At 48.8% G+C, this 25,358-nt stretch overlaps 1 protein-coding gene across 1 annotated transcript in view; it reads right to left on the bottom strand.

Annotated features, from left to right (window-relative positions):
- Positions 1-25,358, bottom strand: part of LOC106025875 (uncharacterized) — an 89,089-nt gene that overhangs the window by 13,077 nt on the left and 50,654 nt on the right. The window contains exons 2-5 of the mRNA XM_063235131.1: positions 23,881-24,118; positions 16,698-16,784; positions 14,405-14,534; positions 385-474 (exon numbers count right to left, since the gene is read on the bottom strand). Of these exons, the coding sequence (XP_063091201.1) occupies positions 385-474; positions 14,405-14,534; positions 16,698-16,784; positions 23,881-24,118 (545 nt within the window). The remainder of the gene's footprint in view (positions 1-384; positions 475-14,404; positions 14,535-16,697; positions 16,785-23,880; positions 24,119-25,358) is intronic.

The following is a 25,358-nucleotide window of genomic DNA, read 5'->3' as shown; positions in this document are numbered from 1 at the left end:
ACCATCAGAGCCACAGGAGTCACACTGGTGGTGGCGCCTCAGTGCCAAAGGAGGCTGGTTCCCATAAAGAAGTGCAGCCAGCTCAACACACACAGGCTTGTGAAAGAAGACCAACAAAACCAATGTGACTGAGCATTTGGCATCCAGCGACTTACCCAGGGCTGTAGGGAGACAGTGACCCACTCCTCAGCTGGCAGTCTGACTGCAGGGAGGTGCAGAAAGGTAAGGAAGGGCAGCGGGGAGGATGCCTCACTCCAAGGATGCCATCCCTGAACCCTGCCACACCACAAGCCCAGTGTGGGCACAGAGCACAGCACGTCAAACATCCACACGGGCACTGCAAAAGGTTCAAGACTCCTTCAGGAACCAAACAAAAACACCCACCTCATAGATGGGGCTGGAAGGCTGCCTCTCCTCAGCTGGATGAGGAGTGGGGGACTCAGTGGATGTTTTCTTTTTGGCTTTGGCTTGTTCCTGCAATAGAAAAAGAGCAACCAGAAGGCCATGACCGTCTCGATGACATCAGCAACTCAGAAAAGGAAGGTACCTTAGCCTGAAGAATGGGCCTGATTCAACATCAGACAGTATCACACATCCTAGAGAAGGAGCTGCTGTAGCAAAGGAAAGTCATGCAGTCAGCAGACCACCTTGAGAGGAAAGACCTCGGCGGCCTGCAGCACTTCGCGGTGCCACGCCTGGAAGATGCACTTCACCGGGCACTAGGCACAATTGCAGTGCTGGCGCTGGCCTATAGCTCATTGTGGAGTCCTCACTCACCAAGGTGATACAGATGATGAGTTGATGCTGTAGTGGACTGAGGTTCTCAGGGACCATGACGTGAGGGGACTATATTATGAGTGGGAGGAAAGTGTGAATCTTTGGCCGTCATGGATACAATGCAGTAGACAAATAATGCCCCCTGCTCTGATTCCATGGTGGGCCCAATGTCATCACAAGGTCCTCATAAGACAAGGAGGAGTGTGACAGGCAGTCAAGGCATGTGAGGATGGAAGCAGAGGCTGGAGTCACACGAGCCAAGAAACGCAGGGGCCTCTAGAAGCCAGAAAAAGGATAGACACACAGAGCCTGCAAAGGAATGCAGCCCCTCTGACACCTCTGGGGATTCCTGAGTGCCACAAGTGAAGAATGTGTTGTTTCAAGCTCTGTGAGGGTGACCTGAAATGGCAGCCACAGGAAACACACTGATGGCCTGCATGCTCCAGGGAGGACTGCGGAAGACACACAGCCAGGGAACCGTAGAGGCATAATCTGAACCCCAGTTGCCCATGGCACACCTCCCCCATGGGACAAGGAAACACTGTCTCATTTTGTTGGAAAGCAAAGCAGGCCTGGTCCTTGACAGGTCTCTGCATCGCTGTGGACTAGCCTGACCTGCAAGCATTTGTCACCTGGAATCCTACACAGGTTCAAAACCCAAGGCCTGAGTCCCTGGCAGCCGTGAAGGGCAGAACTGGGCCCACCAGCCTCAGCACCAGGCTGCAGGGTAACTGGATCACTTCACAAACACAGCTGCAGGCCGAAGGGCCTACACTTCCAGCCCTTCCCAAACCCAGCTGGGTGAGAAGCCTCCTCAACAGCAGCCACCAGATAGTGTGGATTGACACATAGGCTTCTCCTGCCAGGACGCACTGTGCCAACCTGTCTGGGGTGCTCCTAAGTAACGGAGGGGGTCCACCTGAGACTCAGCACACTCCTGGGGAGGAGGGGGGCCTGTAAACAGAAAAGGACTCAGCAAGCAACCTGCAAAGAAAGGGGCTAAACAATAACTACCCTACTCAAATCTCTCCTCCCAAGCAAGCAGGTCAAACTGTTGGGTCCCAGATGACAGAGATTAAAATCCAGTCATGAAATAAGGAAGGCCCCAATTACGTGAAAAAAAGACGAGACAGCAAGTAAAGAGTGCCTGTGTGTATTCGGGTGTTCTGTGACAAAGAACAACAAACAAACACCTTACTTTATAGAAACTATGAAGGAGCGGTCATTAGGTGTTTCTAGTCACTAAGAACAGGAAAACAGTGTTGTCACGAACCTCTGCTTCCCATCACGTGCCTGCCTGTACTAAGGCAAATCGGGTCTTGTTCATTAATGCCTCCGTTCCCAGCACCCCTGCCTCTGCACACCGACCTCCTCCCGCTGGGGATTCTTGGAACCCAAGCACTGCTGTAAGGAGAAAACATTCAGAACCTCACTTGGCCCAGCAGCTTCGTGTACATTATTTCAGCCTCGACTGCTCAACTACCCAAGAGAACCAGCCAGGCTGTCAGCCGTGGGTCCTGATGAGCAGGTGGCAGAGCAGAGCCAAAGCCCGCCAAAAAATCCTGGAAAGAGAGTCCTTGCACTCTGTCCAACCTCCACGGCCTCTGTAACCTCTTCTTCTAGTCAAAGTGTGCAGACCACAGGGAAAAGTGGCAGACCAGCCCCAGAGGTCAGGGCAGGCCACCTTGGCAGATGGGTTTGGCCGACCCCTGCCAGCCTGTGTGGCTGACTCTTTGAGTGGAAAACACTTTCTACTGAGAACTTCTGGGAATGCGGAGCAAAGTGGCAGCCACCGCAAGCACGAGCACCCCCTTGGCCACGCATGCTCACGCGCTGGGCCAGCTTCTCTGTCTCCACCTCCAGCTTCCTTCGAGCCTCCTCCTGCTCCTGCCTTTCCTTGGCCATCCACTGTGCTCTCTCCGCTTCCACCTGTCCTCCTGCCTTCTCTCTTTAGTGAGATTTTCAAACTTTGCCCTCATGTTGCTGGCTTTGCTGGCTCGCTGTAGAGGAAGGAAAGAGGGCGTCTGCCTCACAGCACCTCGGAACACTTCCCTGGGCTGAAAGCCCAAGCAGGGTGACCTTCTGCAGCAACAGTTGGCCCCACCAAGAGCTCACACTTCTCCCACCCCACTGTGCTCAGCCTGCCAACTGGGCCAGCTCTCTACACTGTATGTAGCAGCACTTGTGTCTGAACCTTGGCTTCCCACGTATCCTTTTCTGAGATGATGGGAAGTGAACTCCAGAGCTCTGAGCTACATCCTCAGTCATTTTTATTTGCTTTGTTGAGACGGTCTCATTAAGTAGCCTAAACTGGCCTCAAACTTTTGATCCTCCTGCTTCAGGCTTCCCGGTAGCTAGGACTACTGGTGTGAACCAGCACAGCCCCGCTGGAATACTTTTATATAGTGCATCATCACATTATTTGCCACCACATGCTGAAAAAACAAAGAAGCAGGCATCCTTACTAAAAGATGCAAGTCTATTGTTGTTAAAGAACTTTAAAAAAAAATATTGATTTTCAGCAGATTCTGACCTTTACATATGCATTTTGGGTGTTTCGTGTGGCAAAAATGGGAAAGTCATAAAGCACTCCTGTGCATCTCAGAGAACAGCCTCTCTGCACTAGCTAAATGGTTTTCTTATGGAACATAATTTTCCCTAAGATAACAAGTGCCAGACAAACTCTGGTTATGCAGATTTGGGGATCTGGCAGACACTTCCTCCAAAGTAAATGAATCAAATCATTCTGTCAGCAAAACTTATAGCAGTATTTGTTACCCACAGGAAAATTAATGCTTTCAAGCAGAACTAAAGAGTTCTAGAAAATCAGTAGCTGCCAGAGTGAGCATTGTCACTTAAAGACTGCACCAGGGAGATGGAGAACAAATGTGATTTTCTTCAATAGTATAATGAAAGGGATCAATCGCAGGACAACAAGGATAATCTGTAGGTCTACTGTCTTTTTAATGGCTGCAGCATGATGTTGTCACTCTGGGGAAGCTTCCCAGGATGCAGAACTAGCCTTTAAGGAAAGATGGCCCACACGCACCAGGCAAAATACAGAACACCATAGTGACCCCAAGGTCACCAAGGGCCCTCCCTTCCCACCTGCTGGTCCACCTGTGTCCAGTTTGCCTTAACTGTAGAAGCAATCTGGCCACTGCCACAGACAAAATGTGGGAGCAGATATGAGACCCCAATCCACCATCCTCTAGTAATGGGATTTAGAAAAACATAAAATGATGTCATTCCCCTAAATTTTCTTATTCTGGAACTCACAGTAGTTTTTTTAAAAGCAAACTTAATAAGCAGACTTACCATAGTTTTATTTTTACATGAATTGAAAGCTTTCCTCCATTTTAATTTAGAATACATACCAATAAACACATCCAGCTCCATGGAGGCTCTCTGTGGTCCTCAATGACTTTCAAAGTGCCAAGGTGGTCTGGGACCACAGAATCAGGAAGTGATCCAAGGCACCTGCAGCGGAGCTACAGTAACTCTGAGCTCCACTCCCCTCCTTCTTCTCCTCTCCCCGCCCCCTCACCCCACTGAGACTTGAGCCCAGGGCTCTTTCATTGTGTAATGTTTCTTGTGACAGTTCTCACTGAGTTGCCAAGACAGCACTTGAACTTGCAATTCTCCTGCCTCAGGCTCTCAGAGTGCTGGGGTTCTGGGCACACGCCACCTACTGGCAGGTATTTCCTCTGAAGTGAGCAAAAGTGGGCCTCTGCTTCCCAATTTTAAGTGGACCCCCATTCACAGGGACTCTGGTGTAGGCTCTGTTGTGAGAGTTACTTTCCGAAGCAAAGAGGGGTTAACTGTGTCTCCAGGGTCCCTGCAATGTAGGGGGCAGGGTTCTGGGAGCAGTCACACATGTCCCTCTGCTCCTGGCTGTTTCTCCAACCTTGCTTTTCCTCCTGGGATTTTCCCTAGACTTTCCTCCAGAGAAGACCAAATAGCGCTTTGGCTGTGTGGGTGACACTCACCAGCTTGAACAGGGACAGTTTTCTAGTAGGCAGAGGATACCTGTGCCACACCTTCAAAGGTCGACGCACTCTGCAGAGAAGGAAAAAGAAATCAGAAGCGTGCTCCTCTGCCCCTCCCTACCTGCGGAAATGCTACAGCCTCCCCAGATCCCTCAACAGACCAGGCAGCCTAAGTTCTGCCCCTGTGTTCTGCAGATTCACGGAGGTACAGCCACACACACTGCTGACCATTAGTCAGTGTCACAGCCATCTGCTCAGGGACAAGCCACCTCTGTGCTGCTCAAGCCTGATCAAGCCTGCCCCCGCCCTGCCTACAAGCCTCTGCTGTGTGGGGACAGGTCCTCAGGACACACAGGCCTGCCTGGCCAAATGTTCCACGTGGCTCTGTAATTGGGATGCCACCACTTTATTTCAACTGGGCTCTCAGCTACACCCCAGAGAAACTGCTGTGACATCAGGCCCTAAACCGCAGGACCTAGCACAGGCTGGTGGGGTTCTTAGAAACTAATGACCTTCCCCAGTTCCTTTGAGAGCTGCACCACTGCTGATGGGAGCACCGTGCTCCAGCTCAGGATGCTCACTGCTTCCCCACATGGCACACTAGAGTGCAGCCCAAAGAGGCAGCCCCTCGAGGTAGCAAAACCACACTTCCCTGCGGCACAGGCACAGATGGCTCCAGCTGCCCAAAGGAGACCAGAAAGGAATCTGGCTCACATCCACCCTCCCCTGTGCCTATCCTTTCACAGGGGAGCCAAAAAGCCCACCCCAAAGGACTCCCACCTTGGCCAGAGCAGTCACCTGTCCTCCTAGCCGCCATGCCCAACAGATCTAGCTCTATAGCTCTTAAGGGCCTTTGGCCTAGACTTATCTCTGCTGAGTCTAAGCTTTGGCTACTCAGCTTTCCTGAATAAACCTTTCCCTTTTCCCAAACCTACTGACCTTGGACAATCTGCCACCTTTTCTAGAACAATCCCTGCCCAGCTGTCCAGGTGACTCCTGCCTGCCCTGTAGCCTCAGGGTAGCAGTGAGATCACTGCCCTGGTTCCTGCCCTCTGCTTTGGGAGGGTGGCTCCAGTCCTCTCATCCCACTTCCTGCAGTGGAGGCCTCTGGCTTGCTGCTCAGACAGGGGCCATCTCTCTGTCCACATCCACTCCCCATCCACATCACCTCCCACACCATCCCTGTGCTCAGCCTTCCTCACAGTGACTCCGTCACCAAGACCCACCTCTGCTCTGCATGCTGGAAAGGGAAGCCAGTCTATACGTGGGACGCAGGCATCCTCCCACTGAGCTACACTCCAGCCTGTGACTGCCTACAGACCACAGCCTCTCGCACTTGCCACCTTCCTACCCATATAAACCTTGCTCCATCCTCCTTGTCCTGTCTGGCCTGGCTCCAAGATTCACAAGAGCAACTACTCTTGCCCTTGATCCCCTCATGCCTATTACAGCCAACCTTGTCCAAGACAGGACAGGCTGGGCATTTCCAAAACAGAAGGTCACTGGCCTCACGTTGATCTCCATCACCACAGAGACAACTGCAGACTCGAGTCCTCAGCGACCCATCATATTTTTAGGACGGCCTCATAGCAAAGCCTGGGCCCTGGCCAGTGGCCTCATTTAGAAAGCACCAGGCTCCATGACAGCACAGCAGTTCCAAGGGGGAATCATGATGCCTCACGCATAGGGTTACAAGAGGCAATGCCAGCCTCGCATGCTTACTTCCACGGCGTTTACAAGCCCAGCAGTCACTGGTTACCACTGGCATCGACCACAGACAAGAGACGGAAACTTCCTCAACTCCCAACCGCAAAGCCACAACTTCTGACTCTCTCACTCATTAGCTCCTTCCGTCCTCCTAAACCAGGGGCCCCAGCCACCAGATACTTCCTGGAGTTCCCTGCTGCCACCTCGAGGGGCCTCCTTGCCCAGCATCCTCTGACCTGACACTTCCATCAGACAGGCGCAGCCCTAAACTGGACGAATTCAGGCATCACAAGCACTTACCACACATGCTCATCCAAATTCTCCAGCTCCACAGTCACCCCACTGGCCACTTGGCTCCTCCCTCCTCCTGGGCCCTTCAAGACAAACCCCAGCCCAGCCACTTGCCACCTTTACATCTATAACATCAGATGCATCTCCCATTGCAATTCCAGCCTAAGACAATACCTTGTTCAGGCCTCTGGGGCCACCTCTTCACAGCAACCTTAGACCATCTCCCACGATGCAGACAGGGGCTACTCAGGGCAGATGCCACTCTTGTCCTCTGCCTGCTAAGCCCATCCAGGGCTCCAGAGTCCCTTGAACAACTTGAGGACCTCACATGGTTTGTGCGGCTCCCTTCTCCAGCCCTGCAGTGATCCCTCAATCCCCCACACCGAAATATATGCTGTGCCCTCTGCTCTGCACTCTCTTAGCCCTGACTTTCCTAACAAACTCTTCCCAGCTCTTCAGAACTGGGCTGTGACTAGTCCTTTCTCCAGACCCCTCGGCCTGTGCGGTGTGCCCCAGGGTTCTCCCATGGACCCTGGTGACATGGGGAAGTGCCCGAGGAGAGGCTGTGAGGTCAGCCACAAGCTGTATAGGAACAGAGCTCTAAGGCTCCACCATGCCACCCACCACTACAGCCAAGGGCAGGATGACCCTACAAATGGTCTCACATTAACTCAATTCCCAGTCTGATTTACCATTCATAATCAAAGTTCAAACAGCAGTATGATCCAGTGACAGCTCCCTCACTGCCATGCTATGGCCAAGCACTCAAGACTGGCTAGTTCAGACCTTGACTGGGAGCCAGTCCACTGCTGCCGTAGTGACATATGCCAGCTGAGTGGGTAGATGGCCAGAACCACGAGCACAGTGCCTACCTGATGGTAGCTACAAACAGCAACTGACACAGAGTGGGGGCTGCAGGAATCCCTGGGCCTGCGGGCAGAAAGTTCCACATCTGGAGCTGGACAGCCTTACTTTATCCATCTGATCTTTCTGCACCCTCTCCTTGACACTGAATCCTTTGGAATAGTCTGGAGGTGACAAAATACAAGATTTACTCTGAGGCAGAGGACAGGCCCGGTCCGAGATGATCGCAGGTGCATGCAGATAGGGCTCAAACAGCCCAAGAAAATGCACCCTGGCAGAAAGAACCAAGAACCGCCACAACACAGGCTTTCCGGAACAGGCAAGTTGCATCTGACCACAATGTCTAGTGCACAGGCAGGGAGCAGGATAGGCGTGGGCATGCTTCTGGCATTCTCCTGGGGAAAGGGCGGAGACGGGCAGCAGGCTGGCAAGAAATAAGCCAAGAAAGGGGCACAGGAGGCCTTTGCGATGGGACACTTCACTAGCACAGTTTTCCACACCAACCACAGGGCTTACGCTCATCTGTTTCCTATGCAACCACTCTACCCAGCACTAAATACAGGCTCAGTCGCAGTTTGTTTTCTTGCTTTTTAAAAGAAAGAAAATACTCCATGTGGACATTCTACCAGCCAAATATGTCTGCTGCAGCAACACACATCCACATGAAAGTCACACTGTCATGCAGTCTCAATGCCGCTGAGACTCGAAGGCTCTCTCCATGCAGTCTGCAGGGTCAGGCCCAGTGCGTTCACCACCCTACACCCAAGCACTGCGCAGGTCCTATTACTGTGCTCAAAGCCCGCACTCTGCCCTTCACTGCTGGATATCATCGTTCAGCCGGTGATGGGTCCAGGTTCTAGGAACCAAGGCCTCTGTTGGAGAACTTTGATGCGAAGTGTGACTGTTCTAAGGAATATGCGTCAACTATCTGGAATTCCAGTGTGTGGCCCCAGAAAGGTTACTTTCCAGCTGTGTGTACACACTGTGTGGCTACATGTGAAGATCCTACACATGGGTGGTGTCACAGGCAAAAAAATCAGAACAAACAAAATTACCCACCCCTTTCTGAAAAACACCACTGCCACAATGAAACACAGAAATCACACAGAACACGCATTTCTCAGCCCTCACTGCTACGAACCCTCTGATGGAAGGGTCAGAGGTGCTGGAACTAAAACGTCTCTTTCCTAACTTCAGAGGCCTGACACGATGACCCAAGAAGTCGTTTTCAAAAGCAAGCAAACATGCAGAAGGTTGTTAGAAGACCACCCCAGAAATCAGATAAAGGAGTCAGAGTTCATAACCTGTGAACTATAATTTCTACCCCAACTTTCCTCTGAAAGGTCAGAAGGGGGAAAAAAGAGAATGGGATAAAAGGGAACTTAGTTTCAATGGGTTGAGGATGCCCAATGGTCTGACAGCTGGTGAGCAGGAGAGCCTGCTAGAGCACCGAGGTGAACTCTGAAGCCTGTGCTGGAAGTGGCTGCACCGCAAGGGAGTGTGGGAAGAGGCAGGAGGTGGGGACTGTGCCTTGGTGGGATTCGTGCTTGGCCAGTCTTTCCTTGTAATCAGGAGTCCCACAGTGGAGGAGTCCTGCCGCTCGAACTGAACACCAAATTTGCCCCCGAAACCAGTCTGATAATGTGGAAATCCACATGTGATAAAGAGGGCTGCCTTTACCTATGCTCACCCAGTAAAGGACCACTCCTTTTGTGCCCAGAGTGTTTCTATATTATGATAAACAATTCCTTTGTATCTGGTCCAGGCTAGCCTACCTGTCACAATACAACTCAGGGCATGTAGCCAAGTATGTAACATTTTGTTACTTGCTTTGTATTGCCCACTTTTAAATTGTATACTATGCTCTCCGTAAACTCAGGAGTGTTGCTTTTGTGGAATTATCCTGCACCAGTCCCCTGGTATCTAGATCCAACAGTCTGCCAGCACGAAGATGAAATGCTGCCTTCTTAAAGAATCAATGAATGAATGCATGAATAAATGGGAAGGGAGTACAGCTCTGTAGTAGAGTGCTTGCCTAGAGTGTGCAAGGCTGTGGGTTCAATCTGGAGTACTGCTGGTAAAAACACACACACACACAAAAACAAAAACAAAAACAAAAACAAAAACACTTTCACAGTCTGGCAGGCACCACAGTCAAGCACATCCAGGGCAACGTGGCTTCCTTCCCAGAAGGCTGCTGCACGTCAGGCTCAGCTAATGTATTGTAGCCACATACTCCCCATCTCGAACAATTCTCTATGCCACACAGGAACGCATTCTTCAAATAAGCTCTCCTAAGAACAAAATGAATACTAATAACAACAGCAGCAGGAGGAGCCAGGCACCATGGTGGGCATATGGGCACACTATCTGCTCTGCTTCCCACATAGCCCCATGAGTGAGGGATTACCATGACTCCCATTTCACTTGGCATAGAAATTCCAAGTCAGCTAGGATGTCAAAAAGTCGGAACACAGACTGAGGCCTGTCCACATCCAGGCCTCTGCCTGCCATGAAACAAAATGAAGGAAGGGGCTAATGGCTCTGATCCAAAGGGAATCAGAACAGGCTCAAGCTTGAGCCTGCCAGAACATCTGGACCCAGCCTGCAGCCCTGAAAAGGAGGGCTCCACAGGACGAACTCTGAGCAGCACTTGCCACAGTGATATATATGAAGGGAATGGGTGGGAGTGGTCCCCATTGGCACATTTTTAGGCAATAAATCTAAGGGTGTCCTATGCCCAGGGCACTTAAAGAAGGACCCCAGTCCATCTGGTAAGTAGACAGCAACACAGGGATCTCTAAGCCCATGTGAGAAAGGCCTTTCTTTACATGCTACTACCCCCCTTCCTCACCCAGCTGGCTCAGCCTCTCAGAGCACCCCAGGGGAAGAGGCCTCCGGCTCTTCTCTAGACATCCTTTCCAGCACACTGCTACGAGTGACCCAAAGGACACACATAGCACCAGCACCATCTGGGGTGGAAGGCACTGTGCTCAGCAGAACTCGGGGTCACTTCTTGTGCCCATCACTCACCTGGTCAACTCTGTCCATCTGGACACCAAACTTGCCTCCAAAACCCCGGACCGAGTCGACTTGAGAGCAGTGCTTAGCAAGTTTCAACTGATATTCATGGCCAACAGCTGACTGGAAGAGAGTCCAAAAATAAAATATCACAGACTCACGCCTAGCACAACATTAACAACCCAGGTGCAGGCATTTCCTCCATGCACCCATGGCCAGAATCCCGGGAGAAACTGCAGCCTGAGCCATTGAGTCTCTGGTGCAGGGCTCCTCCAATGCAGCTGCAGGGCTCTCACACCACAACGCCTGACCTAGAGTGGAGCTTTGGATGCAACAGGGCATGGAAAAAAGAGATAATGGCAGCTGACCACACAATTCCTAAGAGCCATTTACATGGACATTGCTGGCAATACATTTACTCTCTTGAAAAAAGGCTTTTTCATACTGTAAGAACTACAAATCAGGACAAAAAAATATTTATTTTGTCAATACAATAAAGCATAGAAAGGTCTATTTTAGTAATAACACAGACTCAGAATCAACACCAATGTATGCATACAGTGTAGACAGGGTACCAGCTGCTGTCACCCAAACTGGCTCATTCCAGAGTCGCAATCACCAACACTGTCAGCCCCCATCATACAGGGAGCACAGGTTCAGGAATCTTCTGTATGTTACATGTCTACCAGGTAGTAAAGTAAGGAAGCAGAGTCTGGGGTTTTGGCATGCTTCACCTTGAGGTCTGCAAACCCCAGGCTCAAGAGCAGCCCTCTCCAGCAATGACATTCTTCGGAACCCAGCTGTGTCTCTTCACCAGCACAGTGTCTCTGGTTGTGTCTATGATTCTTCTACCCAGTGCAGCCACCTTGATAGATTGTGTGACCACAATGCTGCCTTGGGCCCAACGGTTCCCGATGTTGAGCACAGTTAAGACCCAGGCTTCCAGAGCTAATCCCACAGTACATAGTCCCCCAGGACCCCTCCATGCGTGCTAAGGACAGGCAACACAGTGACAGGTGTGGGAAGGACACACACACATCCAAACACATATGCCCACGCCCCATTGGTACACATCCTGACCTTAACCACCTATGCCAGTTTACATGGTAGATGCTGGGTCTGGCCACTTGGGCAGTGTTCAGCACATCAGTGAGGCTCGGCAGGTGGCCAATCTTAAGTTATTTTTCTTGTTGCTGAGATAAAATACCTGACACCCAAAGTTAAAGGAAGAAAGCTCACACATTGTAGAGGTTTCAGTCCATAGCTGGTTCCGAGACAGGGTTGTACATGGCACAGGGACAAAAGTTCAGAGCAGCAGGAGATAGCAAAAGCAAGCAAACAGCCTTAATAGCATCTTTCTGACCATTTTACACTCTAGGCTGCTAGGATTAGGGTGCTGTCAAACCAACCAGTATCACACAGCCTTAAACCCAGCATCACACACTCTAGATACAGTCACTTCCAAAACAAACCCTGTGATTGCATGAGGCTCTGGGGGGACATCTCGACATAAACCGTAACATACCCCATGCATGACCTCTAGGATCTCAACCAGAAAATGCCAGTGAGGAGTGGCGAGAGGCCACTGTGACAAAGGGATTCTTCAGCATGACTTCATGTAACTCAGAAAGTTACATGAAAATGACTCTAAAAAGACAGTCAGGATCACCATGTTTGGCAACAGCTACAGCTTTCTGACTGAAACAGACATGCTCCTAAAGCATCTTTAATCTTCTACTGGCACAATCACACTTGTTATTACACAGTTGTGCAAATGGAGCTCCACCCTGAAGGCTGAGGTATAAGAAGCAGCAGAGACCACAGAAACAGGAAGCCAGAAGAAGTTGGCCATGTGCTCAGACAATGGCACAACTAGAGCCCCGACAGCTCCTGTGCTTCCTCAAAATATGATTCTGGCAGTGTCTGTCACTAGTTCCTCAATTCTTTGCACAAGGAAGGACCTCACTACTATTTATGCAGGTTCTAGACAGGGCAAGTTACAAAGAGTTTAAGCACTTATTCCCAGGTTAACTGTCAGTTCTTTCTGAAAATAGGCTGGTCTCATGGTGCTCACATGAGATGAAAGCTGAATATTCTTAGACATGTAAGCCCAGAGAACAGTAGCACTAAGAAGCAGCAGAGGCAACAACCCTCTCCAGGTCCACTGTTGCAGGATTATCATCAGCCCCTCTCAGAAGTGAGTGATTCTTTGAGCCAGTAAGGACCTGCATGTATGTGTGTCAGCCACAAAGCATGATTCTGCACACTCACCACATGTCCCTGAGCACCCTGCACAACACCAAGTCACCCACAGATGAGAATGATGAGTGTTGGCCCTGAAAAGCCAGGCCAGAGAAGAGTCTCACTGCAAACCACAGCACAACGTGGCAGCAACAACTGAAGGGGAAGCCAAGGCCAGCATGAAGGAGAAGCGGGGTCTCAGGGTGGGAAAGTTAGGCGGAAGGAAGAGATGGGCTCTTTAGGAAAGTTTCTCGGCTAGAAAAAGCCCAAGTTGGAGGCTCAAGGATAAGCAGGATCCAGGCCAACAAAAGACATAGCCCAAGAAACAGCAGAGAAATCATTGTAAATCAGACTTGTGCTGTATAAACCGGGATCATTTTCCTTAACCCTAACTTGGGGCCCGATATAGTCAGCCTCTTTTTGCACTAACACCCCATGACCTCCAGTGAGCACAAGCCTAGCCACCTACTTGATGGAAGGTTCTGTCTGCCACTTTGCTCTGCTGCTCTGAAAGGCTACCAGACTCGTATCCAGAGCCCCAGGGAGATTCTTTTGCACACACTATCTATTTCACCATTAGGACATCTCTGTGGGACAAGCACAAGTGACACAGCAAATGTCCATGTCTCTTTCCTGCAGATGGCACCTAGTCAGCCTCCAGCTTCAGATGTTTAATTCGATTCATGCAACAGGAGGAGAGGTATGGAATTACCCACCAGAATCTAATGCCAGCTGATCCTTTTACCTCTGTCCACAGTGCAGGCAACACATCAGTCCAGTCTGAACAACACCAAGTTGCTCAGACCTGAAAATTCACTGCTGCAAGGGTGTCTGCAGAAGTCTGCCCTGCTTTACGGCAGACATGCAAACAAGACAGACGTGCTGCTATCTGCACTGTTTATTCTCCAGGGAGAAACCAGCCAGCTGTCTCGAGCCAACACTCGCCTGCTCTTAGGTGGAACAATGTGCAGTGCCATAAAGGTGGCTGTGCTCATCAGCAGCTGCCATGAGCATCTGCTCGGTGTTGGCAGCCTGGTCCCATCACTGACTGCTCACAGAAGCCACCTGGTTGGTGCTGATGCTACATGCAAAGGTCAGTAAAGCCACATGGGATGTCAGGTACATGCTAGCACAATTTCCAGGAATGATGTGATGAGGGGCCCACAGGTATGGTTACTCTACGGAATGGTACAACTTGGGCCATAAGCTGGAACCACAGGTAGGGCTGACTAGGACATCTGCAGCTCAGTTGTTTCTGGACTTTGTTCCATTTACAAAGTCCAGCTAATCTCCTCTTAGGGTCTCTCTACCATTCACCAGCACCTCTGGGAACTTCCAAAAGCCAGAGAGTTTAGTGAGTGGGGTCAGTTGACAGAGACCCACTGTGAACAGATCTCACCCCTGACAAACCAACTTGACACATTTAATCTAAGGAAAAACGTAAGGACTACATGGCCCACCACAAGCAGCCCACAAAGCCAGGGACCCAGCACAGACAGCCGTCGCCCACTTACTTTGTCCATGCTGTACTGTTCCACGCAGAATTTCCCTCCATAGCCATGGGAGGCTTTTGGTCCTGTTTGAAGTTCCTTCTCCTTGAGAGTGTGATGTTCTTGAAAGACGTTTTCTCTTATCTTGTATATGCTTGAGAAGAAAGGTAAGAGCAGAAAGAAAAAAACTCTGAAATGGATGTGCATCCTTGTTTTGCAATGGGATAAATAAAGACAGGCAACATCACCTCTGCAAACTTGAAAGCTTTCTTTTTTTGGTGCTGATCAACTGCCTACCTTCTATGTATGTTCCTGACTATCCTGAAGCTGGGCACCCACTTCAGCGGTTCTTGCGCGGAAATGGATGGAAGGAGGAACGCTGTACCAAATGCACACCATGGTCTCATCCAACTCCGCCCCAAAGGTACTCAGCTAAAACTTGAACTCCATTTCATTTGGAGAAAGGCCGCTAACTTCAGTAGACAAATGGGTTAGGAACACAAGTCCTACAAACACCATCAGGAGGCAGAAGGGGGGATAAAGTCAAGGTCCCTTCCTCCAGATCTCCAAGGCCACCAAGGATACCTATGACAGTCTGTCTTTATTTGAGGTACTCAAGCATTGTATACCTGTCAAGACAGACATTCAGAATTTATCACCTAAGAGCCACTTTTTATTTTAAATACAGAAAGGCAGGAGGCACATCACAAGATTTAGTCAAAATCTGGCAAGCCAGGAAAGAGCTGTCACCATGAGAACCCAGAGCAGCACAACAGCTACCTGGGCATAGAGCCCTTCTGCCCAGAAGACACAAGGCCCACACCATCAACACAAAGACAATCATCACAAGAATGTGGCTAAAATACATACCAGGCCTGGAAACTAACTGACCCTCCATGAACAAGAGAAGAAGAGCCTCTCCAGAACTCTGGGAAGAGCCGCAGGGTGCCAAAAACGATCCCATCCCCACACTTTCCTCATGGAACCTTAATTCATCCAGATGCTGCAGTCCCAGACAGTCCATACTCCCTGCCCAACATGCTGAGGCCACCAAGAATAGAAGAGGTCCAGATGACGTAACCAACTTGGGGCAGGTGTTCCTGCCAGGACCATTTCATCCCCTCTCCTAGCTTTCTGACTTCTCAACTCAGTTCTGTGGGAAACGTGGGCTGGGCAAGCCCAGGAGAGACCAACACTTAAGACTAAATTTGAGTCCAGCCTAAGCAACATGGTAAGAATTTGTTTCATTAAAAAAATACAAAAAATAAAAGGTGATAGTCTAAAATGTCACCATGTAGACTCTGTTGTTCCAGGTGATTTACTGTATCCTCCTCTACCAGATACTGTGGCCAAGTAAGACAGGAACATTCCCCATGTTTCAAAGCAGGTCACCAGGTCAGCAGTGCTGCCTTTACAATACAGGACAGGGACAACCAATCCTGACCAGTGTGGCCTAAAACCAACCTCTGCGCATGATTTTAAAGGCCCTTTTATCATCGCTTCTTGAGAGAAAACAAGCTGCCCAGAGCTGGCATTTCAGATAGTGCCGGATCAGAAATGATGATACAGCTCGCTGTATCCTATTCTAGGCTTTTCTCAAAGCCTGGAATTCAGTTCAAACACCCCAGTGACTGAATCCTGCAAAGCACCATAATTTTCAGACAATAATAAAAGGGAGGAAAAAATAGTAATAATAATAATCAAAGGAAGGAGGGTGTTTAAGATCTAAAGTATCCAATGATATCTCACAGTTGAGAAGCCTCCTATTTAGAGAAAGAACTTAGGCAACCGTGGGCCCTGATGAAAATCACCAAATGCAGAAGCAGGAGTCCCAGAACTGTAAATGAGGAAACTTGTCTATTGTGGACATTTTAACTTGGTGGCCAATTACACGTGTAAGCACATATACATAAAACCATGCATTAAATCTAGGTGCCACGTCTTATATTCATTCATCTGCTGTATGAACACCAAGTCAATACCATAAGCAAAAGCAACTCTGACGCCTGATTGGCCCCCTCAGCTGTCAGCAGTAGATGTCCCTGCTGGGGCCTGTTCCCATCCTGCGGAAGACCCACTGGTTGAGTGTGCGGAGGGGCCCCCATTCGCGACAGCATTGCAGAGGCTCTTACTTGATGTGTTCCTGGTGCCTGGACCCTTGCAGGATCTCTGTTCCTTTTTGCTCACATCATTCGGGAAAGAAAAACAACTAGTAAACCCCACACCCACGACTGTGAACACAAACACACAAATGAACAAAACACAGGAAAATCGCTTTCAAAGAAACGCAAAGCACAGGCAGGCTGGTGACTCCTACCACAAAGTCAGGGTCGGTCCCCCAGTTGTCAGCTCCTCTGTCGTCCTGGGTGATGGACACAGCATAGGCTGTTGATGCTTTCCACATCTGAAAGAGCAGCACCAAGGTTACAGAGTAAGCACAGCCACCTTCAGGCCCAGGTTACCACGATGCCAGCGCAACACATGGAGGGCAGGAGCCACATGACCAAACGCCCTTCCATCATCACTAAACCTAAATGACAGCTGTAGGGATAAAAACAACTGAGAATTAAGAGCTCAGCTTGTTGTAAATCTTTATAAACATCACCCTTTGATTTCAAGTACTTTAATGATTTAATAAATGTTTCAAATCATTTAGTAGAGGGCTACCTTGTCATGTTTTGGGGCAAATGCACAGCACAGAAGATGCAACTCCTCCTATGTTAGGAGGCTTAGAAAGCAGTCACCTTTATTCATAGCACTTTAAGTTGGTTCTGTAAGGTTTGTTGTTATAGAGAACAATGACTGCATCTGCAGTTACCAATAAGATGCTGTTTGTAACTTCAAACCTTCAAGGGCTTTTAAACAATTGTTAAGAATGGATACATTTTCCAGAGAGAATGAAAATAATCATAAAATTTCACTGAGGTTATAAAGTAACTGAGAGATGTACTAATTAAAATAATTTTTAATTTGACCAACCAAAGCTGTGCCCCAGGCTGAACTGAGAATTCCAACCCTCCCTCCTCCAGCACTACAACAGCTCTTGCAGCTTGTGTTTCCTGGACAAAAGCCCTTCCCAGCCTGAGAACCTCCTTCCAAGCTTCCATTCTAGGTCTCCTAGGTCTAACGGCCACATCTCAGAGGGCAGTGAGAGGGATGATGGTGCACTGCTCTCAAGCTCTACATGGGACTCCTGCCTCCTCCTCTAGGTGAAGACCCATCTGCCACCATTGGGCAGGACCTATACAATGCCCCTCAAATGAGAATCACCTTGAACCTCCTCTAGATGCCCAAGCATGACAAGAACTTCCCAGATGTTAAAATCAAAATGGATCAAAGACCTCAATATTAAAACAGAAACACTAAATCTGCTGGAAGAAAGAACAGGTAGAACTCTTGAAGACACAAGTGTAGGAAAAGACTCTATCAACAAAACCTATTACTCTGAGTGGAGGCACATGCCTGTAATCCTAGCACTGGGGAGGCTGAGGAAGGAGGATCACCACGAGTTAGGGGCCCACCTGGTCTACATAATAAGCTTAAGGCCAATGTGAACTACACAGTAAGGCCCTAACTCGAAGAAAATAAATAAATAAATAAAACAAAACAAACAAAAAAACATAATCACATGGAAAGTATAAAGATTCAACAACTGGGATCTCATCTTACTAAAAAGCTTTTGCACACCAAAAGAAATGATCAACAGAATAAAGAGACAACTCACAGAGTGAGGAAAAAAAATAGCCAATTGTTTCTTATCAAAGGACTAATAGCTAAGGAGGGGTATAGGGGCTGAAGGGAAGCAAGGGGAATGTGGAAAAAAATGAATCAAGGTACGCTATGTTCAGGTACAAAGTCCCTATGATGAATGTGATCATCATGTGTATCTAAACTATACCAATAAACTTAATAAAAATAAATAAACATACATGAAGCCACTGCATTGAGCCCCACCAGCCCCCTAAAAAGAATTTCCCGGCTGTGATTTGCCTTTGGCAGATTTTAAAGAGCAGATAAAGAAGCCTTAGCACTGAAAGGCATGACCAGACAGTCTGGTCCCAATCATCCATTCACAGATGAAAAGTTACACTGTGTGCATGGCCGCTTCCTGCCCTGAGCAACACGGTGTCCTCCACAGGGCAGCTGCCTAGAGGCAGAAATCCAGGGACCACAGGTTTAGTCACTGGCAAGGACAAGAGCCACTGTGGGGCCAGCAAAACTGCCATTCACCCCAAGTCGAAGATGCAATAGTCAGCTGCCTGCCTCTTTCAGTTTCATCAGGGAAAAAGAGTTACGCCTATCGGATCATCTTTCTGCAGACCAGCATCACAAGCTAGGAGGGGAGACCTTCCACCTGCTTTATACCATCAGGCCTAGTGGTTCCTGCCACATGCAGAACACAAGGGAAAGAGGTGAAGGACTCCCCTGAGAAAGGCCTCCTACCCCTAGTTCCCGAGCTTTCTGAAATTTCCTTTTCTAAGACAGATGCAACACTAAAACTTTGACTTCAGTTTGTGTGTTTGTTTGGTTGTTTTTTTTGAGACAGGGTCTTGCTATGTAGTCCAGGCTGGCCTTGAACTCACAGTGAACCCCAGCCTCTGTAATGCTGGCATTACAGACATGTGCCACCACAACCAGCTTGGCTTCGGTTTTTAATTGAACTTTTTTTAGTGCTCAGCCTAAAACCCAGGGCCTTGTACTTGCTAAGAAAACACTGGACCACTGAGTTACATTCCTAGCCCCTGACTTTTGTTTTTCAACAATGAAATTTTTTTTAGAAAACTGTTGGTGCTTCTCCCTCCAACTTCCCACTCCTTTTCAGTAAAGTGGTTTTACCCTTAGGACCCTGGGGAAAGAACATTAAAAAGTTCACAATACACAACACTTTCTTCCCAAGTGATGAATGGCTGCTTGCAAAACTCTACTTAAAACACAATAAGCCAACACCGAGTGTCCAGACATTTGGAATGCTTCTGTCTATAAAAAGATTAAGGGTGAAAACAGACATCTGCTGCCAGGCCCTCTGGGCAAATCTATCTTTCCAGAGCTTTGTAGAGTACCTCAGGAATCCTCCCCAGCATAAAAAGGTTTTAGGAAGATCTTCATCTTACTAATTAAAAAGCTCAACACAGGAACTTAATAAAGATGGGGGAGGGGCGCATAAAAAGAATTTAGATGTTACCCACATGCACCAACTGCCCATGAAGAATGTCATCACTGTGTATTGCAAATGTATACTAATAAAAATTAAAAAAAAAATAAAAGAAGTGACATGTTTCAAAAGACAACTACACAGCATTTCTTAATGGAAACAGAAATGACTGCCTTAGTTGCATTTCCTGTCTGCTATAATCCTGGTACCTTTCCATTCTTTATTCTAATTCACAATGCTGCTAAGAACAATACAGTTCTATTATTGTTAGTTTTTACAAGAGATTTAAGGGAAACATTCTCTGAAGGGATCCGTAATGAGCCTGGGAGGAAAGGCCAGTGTTGTAGGTACTGTCACATGAGCCACATGAGCGACATGTGCAGAGATGGAGCCCACAGGAAGCAGACTGCACTCCCAGCGACCATGCAGTTCCTGAATGGGGAACAGGACTTTAGCCCCCATGCTGGCCAGTCCACCAACACACAACCTAGTCCCCAAGACCACACATCAGCCTCAATGGGTACCACACTGCTCCATGGCACACACTGTGGGGAAAACCAAACGCCCTAGCAGAGTAACCTGAACCAGCGCTTAGCTCTCCACCCAGGAAAGAGAGTGTGGTCCTGACTGGCCTTCACTTTCCTACCTAGGTCCTGACCCAGCTATTTGCTCTTTCTCTTTCTGCAGTACCTGTTGATTGCTTAGTACACTCTGGCTACTACAATTGTAAGTATAGTAATGGTGCATCTTCAAAAATCTACCCAAAGAGCAAGTTAAAAAAAGAATTAAGATGTGTTATGCACACGTACTAAGTCCCTGTGTTGAATGTCATCACTGCAAATGTGTACTAACAAAAAGAATCTCCCCAAGGGCAGCCAGTGATGGGCTGAAACCTACACTCATGTATTATCCTATCAGCATGTTAAGTTTCAAAGCTCACAAAAACAACTGACTGGAAAATGAACTTCTAATCCAAAGTGAAAGACTCTGGACCCCCACCTCATACCATGCACAAAACTTAATTCAGGCCTGGGGATGTAGTTCAGTGGTGCAGCCTTTACCCAGCATGTGCAAAGCGCTGGGTACAATCCCCAGCACAAATAAATAAGTAAGTAAATAAATGCATGTCTTAAATCAGTTTAATTTTTTGAGACCATAAATTTGACAACAGTTTCTTAGATGTAACACCAAAATTATAAAGAAAAACAAAACAGACTGGACAAAAGTTAAAACTCTGCTTAAGACATAAGTGAAAATATGACTGACTCACTGAGAGAAATCTATTTTCAAACTATATATCTAGAATATATAAATAATTCTTTTAATTCCATAATAAGAAAAGATACACACCCCCATTTAATAACAGATAAAGGAGCTAGGCACAGTAGCCCACTAGGTCCAGCATTCCAAATGCTCAGGCAGGAGACTCATGTGAGTTTGGAGTTCAAACTGGCCTGGACAAGACAGAGAGATTCCTATCTTATTTAAAAAAAAAAAAAAAAAAAAAAGTGGGGCAGGGCCCCGGGAGGAGGTTGGGGATGTAGTTCAGTGGTACAGAAGAGGCTTAGCTATGTGAGGCCCTGATGGGATGGGCTTAATCCCCAACACTGCATCCAAAAAAAAAAAAAAAAAAATAGTAATAAGAGAATTAGAACCCTCCTTCAGTCCTGGTGGAAATGGAAAATAGGCAGTTCTTGGAAAGGTTAAACAGCTACCATATGACATAGAGATTCTACTTCTAAGTATACACTCAAAAGAAATCAATGCACAAGTTCATATAAAGACTTGTACATGAATATTCACAACATCATTATTCATAATAGCCAAGAAGAAATAATCCAAATGTCCATCAACAGATAAACAGATGTATAAAATGTGATACAGTTACCAAGTGGAATAGCATTCCTCCACAAAAAGGAATAAAGTTATAATACATGCTACAATGTGAATGAAGCAAGACACAAAAGACCGCATACTATATGATTCCACTTATATGAAACATCCAGTGTTGGCAAACCTACAGAGACAAAAAGTACAATAATGGTTGCCCCAGGCTAGAAGAAGGGGAGACTGGGAAACGATGGCTGGGGTACAGGGTTCCTTTTGAAAAACATAAAGAGCGGCTCTGGCTATGTTGCATAGGTTGGCCTCCAACTGCTGGGCTCAAGCAATCCTGCATCCTCCTGAGTAGCTGGGACAACAGGAGCAGCCAGTCTAGGATTGCTGAATTAATGACACAGTTCCAAAGTGCATAGCGATGAGGGCCACACAACTCTGAGAATAGAATGAAAACCACTGATTTATACACTCTGAATGGGTGAGGGTATGGCATGCAAATTATATTTCATTAAAACTGTTACAAAAAGGGGGCTGGGGATTTAGCTCAGCGGCATAAGCGCTTGCCTTGCAAGCAGGCAGTTGTGAGTTCGATCCCTGGTACCGATAAAAACGAAAAAAACAAAAACAAAAACAAAAACAAAAAAAAAAACTGTTACAAAAAATTACTGCTCAAAGATAAGACTGTCACCAAACACCATTAATACAAACTTCTTTTGAAAAAAAAAAAAAAAGCGCCCTCCCCACCAACACACACAGTGTGGAGAGACAAAGTAATCCTGCCTTGTATAAACAGGGTGAAAAACTCTGCTAGGAAAGAATGCTGTAAGACATGGGGTAAAAGCACCCATTCAGAATCGGCTTTCCCTGAACTTCACTGCAGACAGCTCACAAAAAAGCCAAAGGGAGCAAAAAAGAATCTGCAGCCACAGTAGATGTCACAAGGCCCACTCTAACTCAGAGGAAGCCTCTTGTAACAGAGCACATACTGTTGGGTTCATGCCTAAGCAGATAGCAGTGGCTTTGCTTGGCACAGACACCAGTGAAAGACACCCAGGTCAAGGAACAGTGCGACTCAGGGCACTAAAGGCACTGGTAAGGAAACACACATTCAACCACATGCCAGAGCACCTACTTACTGCATGGGGTAGGTCAAATGTCTGAATTACCAAGTCTGTTTACTCTAAATTTAAAAACAGGTTCCACTGAAAGTCAGCTTTCAACAGTCACAGTGGCACATGCCTGTAGTCCTGCTACTCAGGGGGGAGGCTGAAGCAGGATTTCAAATTCAAGTCCAGCCTGCACAACTTAGAAGACCCTGTCTCAAAAAAATTTTTTTAAGGCTGGGGAGGTAGTAGTGCACTTGCCTGGCATGCTCAAGGCCCTAGGTTTAAAAACTCCAGCACTAAAGGAAAAAAAAAAAAAAAAAAAAAAGGATGTCATCATTAGACAGGATAAACTTACAATTACTGGAGACCTGATATGAGAAACAGCTCTGTCTCCCCCAGCTCTTTACTCCTGCATACCTCAAAGTCCCTAAAACCTAAGGCTGCTTCCTTGTTTCTTCAATTTCTTCTGACATACTTTCCCCACTCAGAGAGAGAAGGAGCACTGACTCAAGGCCCTGGAGTGGGTGACTCACTGTAGTTCAGAAATGGACTAGTCAGCCCTCCCTCTCCACAGCCTAGCCTAGCCTGGCAAGGCCAGCTGGACAGAACTGCTATCTGCATCAGCTGTTAGGGTCTCCTGGGTCACACTCCTGACAGAACGCCCAGCCAAGTCAAAACTGAGCATATCCTGCAGGCACCTCAGGTGCATGGCCAAAACCAGAAATTCCGCCTCCAGTGGCCCCAACAGGGCCCCTCCCACCCAAACCCTCCAGCTGGGCGGCTAAGGTTGCTCTGGTGCCAGACCTGTCCCATCCACGGAAACACAGAAGCGAAACACACCCAAGCACCTTTCTGGTGCCTTGGCACACACCCAGGAGCGAGGGCCTGTTCGAGATTCCCAGCTCCCCTGCGCCGCAGCATTTCAACTGACCCCATTTACAAACCTCTCTCAGGTGCGCATGGCACATTTACAAACCTCTCTCAGGTGCGCATGGCCGATCCCGAACTCCCGCCCAAGGCCCGACCGCCACACACAGCGCCCTTCGACCTCCACCCCTTTCCAGGCCTCCACCTCCTCCCTAGCCCTTCTGACCCCCGCCTCTCCACTCGGACCCCATCCACCTACGCCACCCTCTGGGATCCCGAACACCTCTGGTGCAGGGTCTCTCTCCGGGGTTCAGGGCCCCTTGACCCGCGAGCCCCTCCCCCTCAGACCTACACCTCCCTAGTTCCCGGGGGCCCCAGCACCTCGGTCTCCAGGCCCCTCCGCCCCAGAGTCCTGACCCACTCCCCGCGAGCTCCTCCTCCGCCCAGGTGCCCATTCCAGACCCGCTCCACCAGTGCCTGGGATCCCGACCACCTCACTTCCTGGCCCCCTACCGAGAAACCCGAGCCCCGCCTACCCGCTGGACGCCTCGGACGCGGATGCATGACAGGATAGCCTCGCCTGCTCTGCCCCCACCAGCTCAAAACCGCAAGCGGAAGCGCGGTGAGACCGCCGCTTCCTTCCTGTTCCGGGCGCTGCTTCCACCGCCCGCTGGGGCTGCCCGTCCCAGCCGCAAGAGCTACGCCCGCTCAACACCACGGGATCCCCGTAGGTCCGCCACAGTCCCGCCTCCCCCGCAGCTCTCACAGAGCCCGCTCACTTCCGGTCCGCCGGGGGCGGGGCCGCATCCGGGTCTGCGCGAGGTCCCGCCCTGGCCCCGCCCCCTGTCCGCACCAGGGCTGGGGCGGTTGGAAAGCCACAGGTGCGGGCCAGCCTGTGGAGGCTGGAGGAAGTCCTTACCTAGAACGGGTATGTTAAGAGAGCTGCAAAGTAGACAATCAAGCCTGGGGTTTCTGAACTCATAGTCCCGCCCTGGCGAGAAGTGAAAAATGAGCCACACAAGGGGGAAGTAGTGCCCCGTCCCTCAAGCACTGAGGACTCGCACGCAGTGACTGTGACCATTCTGCAGGAGGGAACATGCCTCTACACCCTCCAGCCCTCATTCATCCCTCCACTCATTCTTCCAGCCATCACCCACACACCCATCACTCATTCACTCACTCGTCCATTGTCCAACCACACCCATTTCTCCATTCTTTAGCCATCTCTGCACACACTCATCTGTCAGTTATTCCTGTGTCTACCCAGAGAAGGCAGATGTGTGCCAGGGATAGTAAGATCAACACGCTACGCGGGACTGGCCCCCAGGAGCCTTCCAAAGGAGGAGGAGGTCCTACACATTAATGTACATATATATATGGAAATGAGACGAATGTTATAAAGAAATTAATAAGAGTTCTACTGGTGAGCAGATAGGACCTGAATATATCTAGGTAGTCAGGTATTCAGATATGTCGGAGCAATTCACATATGAGGCAAAATCTGCAGTTCTGGAGTGAACAAGATGAGAAGGGAAGAGTTTTCCAGGCAGAGGAAACAGCATGTTCAAAGGTCCTGAGACACAAAAGGTCTTGCTAGGGAAGAAGTCAAAGAAGCTGGGCATGACCAGGATGCAGGGATGCACCAGGTCAATGACAGAGATGGAACAAGGTCATCAAGGAGCTGACGCGGGACAGCAAGGACTTTGGTGTGTATTGTCAAAGAAATAGGAACTTCTTTGGAGAAAGTCAAGCAGAGGAGAGACTTCATAGAGCTTGCACTGTACCAAGATCCCTGTGGCTGTTGTGCATGGAATGTATGACAATGTATGACAAGAACAGCAGGACCCCATCAGCCAGGGAGGAGCCTAATCAGCCAGTTCCGGCAAACACTGTGGACAGGTGAGACAAGTGAGGCTCTCCTGTAACACAGGATGGTTTTCATTGGGGTCCTTGAGGCGTGAGAACAGTTCACATGTGGATTCCTAGAGGACGATAGGATGCCTGAATTGAACAA

Source organism: Cavia porcellus, unplaced genomic scaffold, assembly GCF_034190915.1.
Source record: "Cavia porcellus strain 051 isolate PalLab524CR breed Dunkin Hartley unplaced genomic scaffold, mCavPor4.1 scaffold_25, whole genome shotgun sequence".
Classification (NCBI taxonomy): domain Eukaryota; kingdom Metazoa; phylum Chordata; class Mammalia; order Rodentia; family Caviidae; genus Cavia; species Cavia porcellus.
The sequence above is the reverse complement of the archived record's forward strand: the minus strand, read 5'-3'. Positions and strand labels throughout refer to the sequence as shown.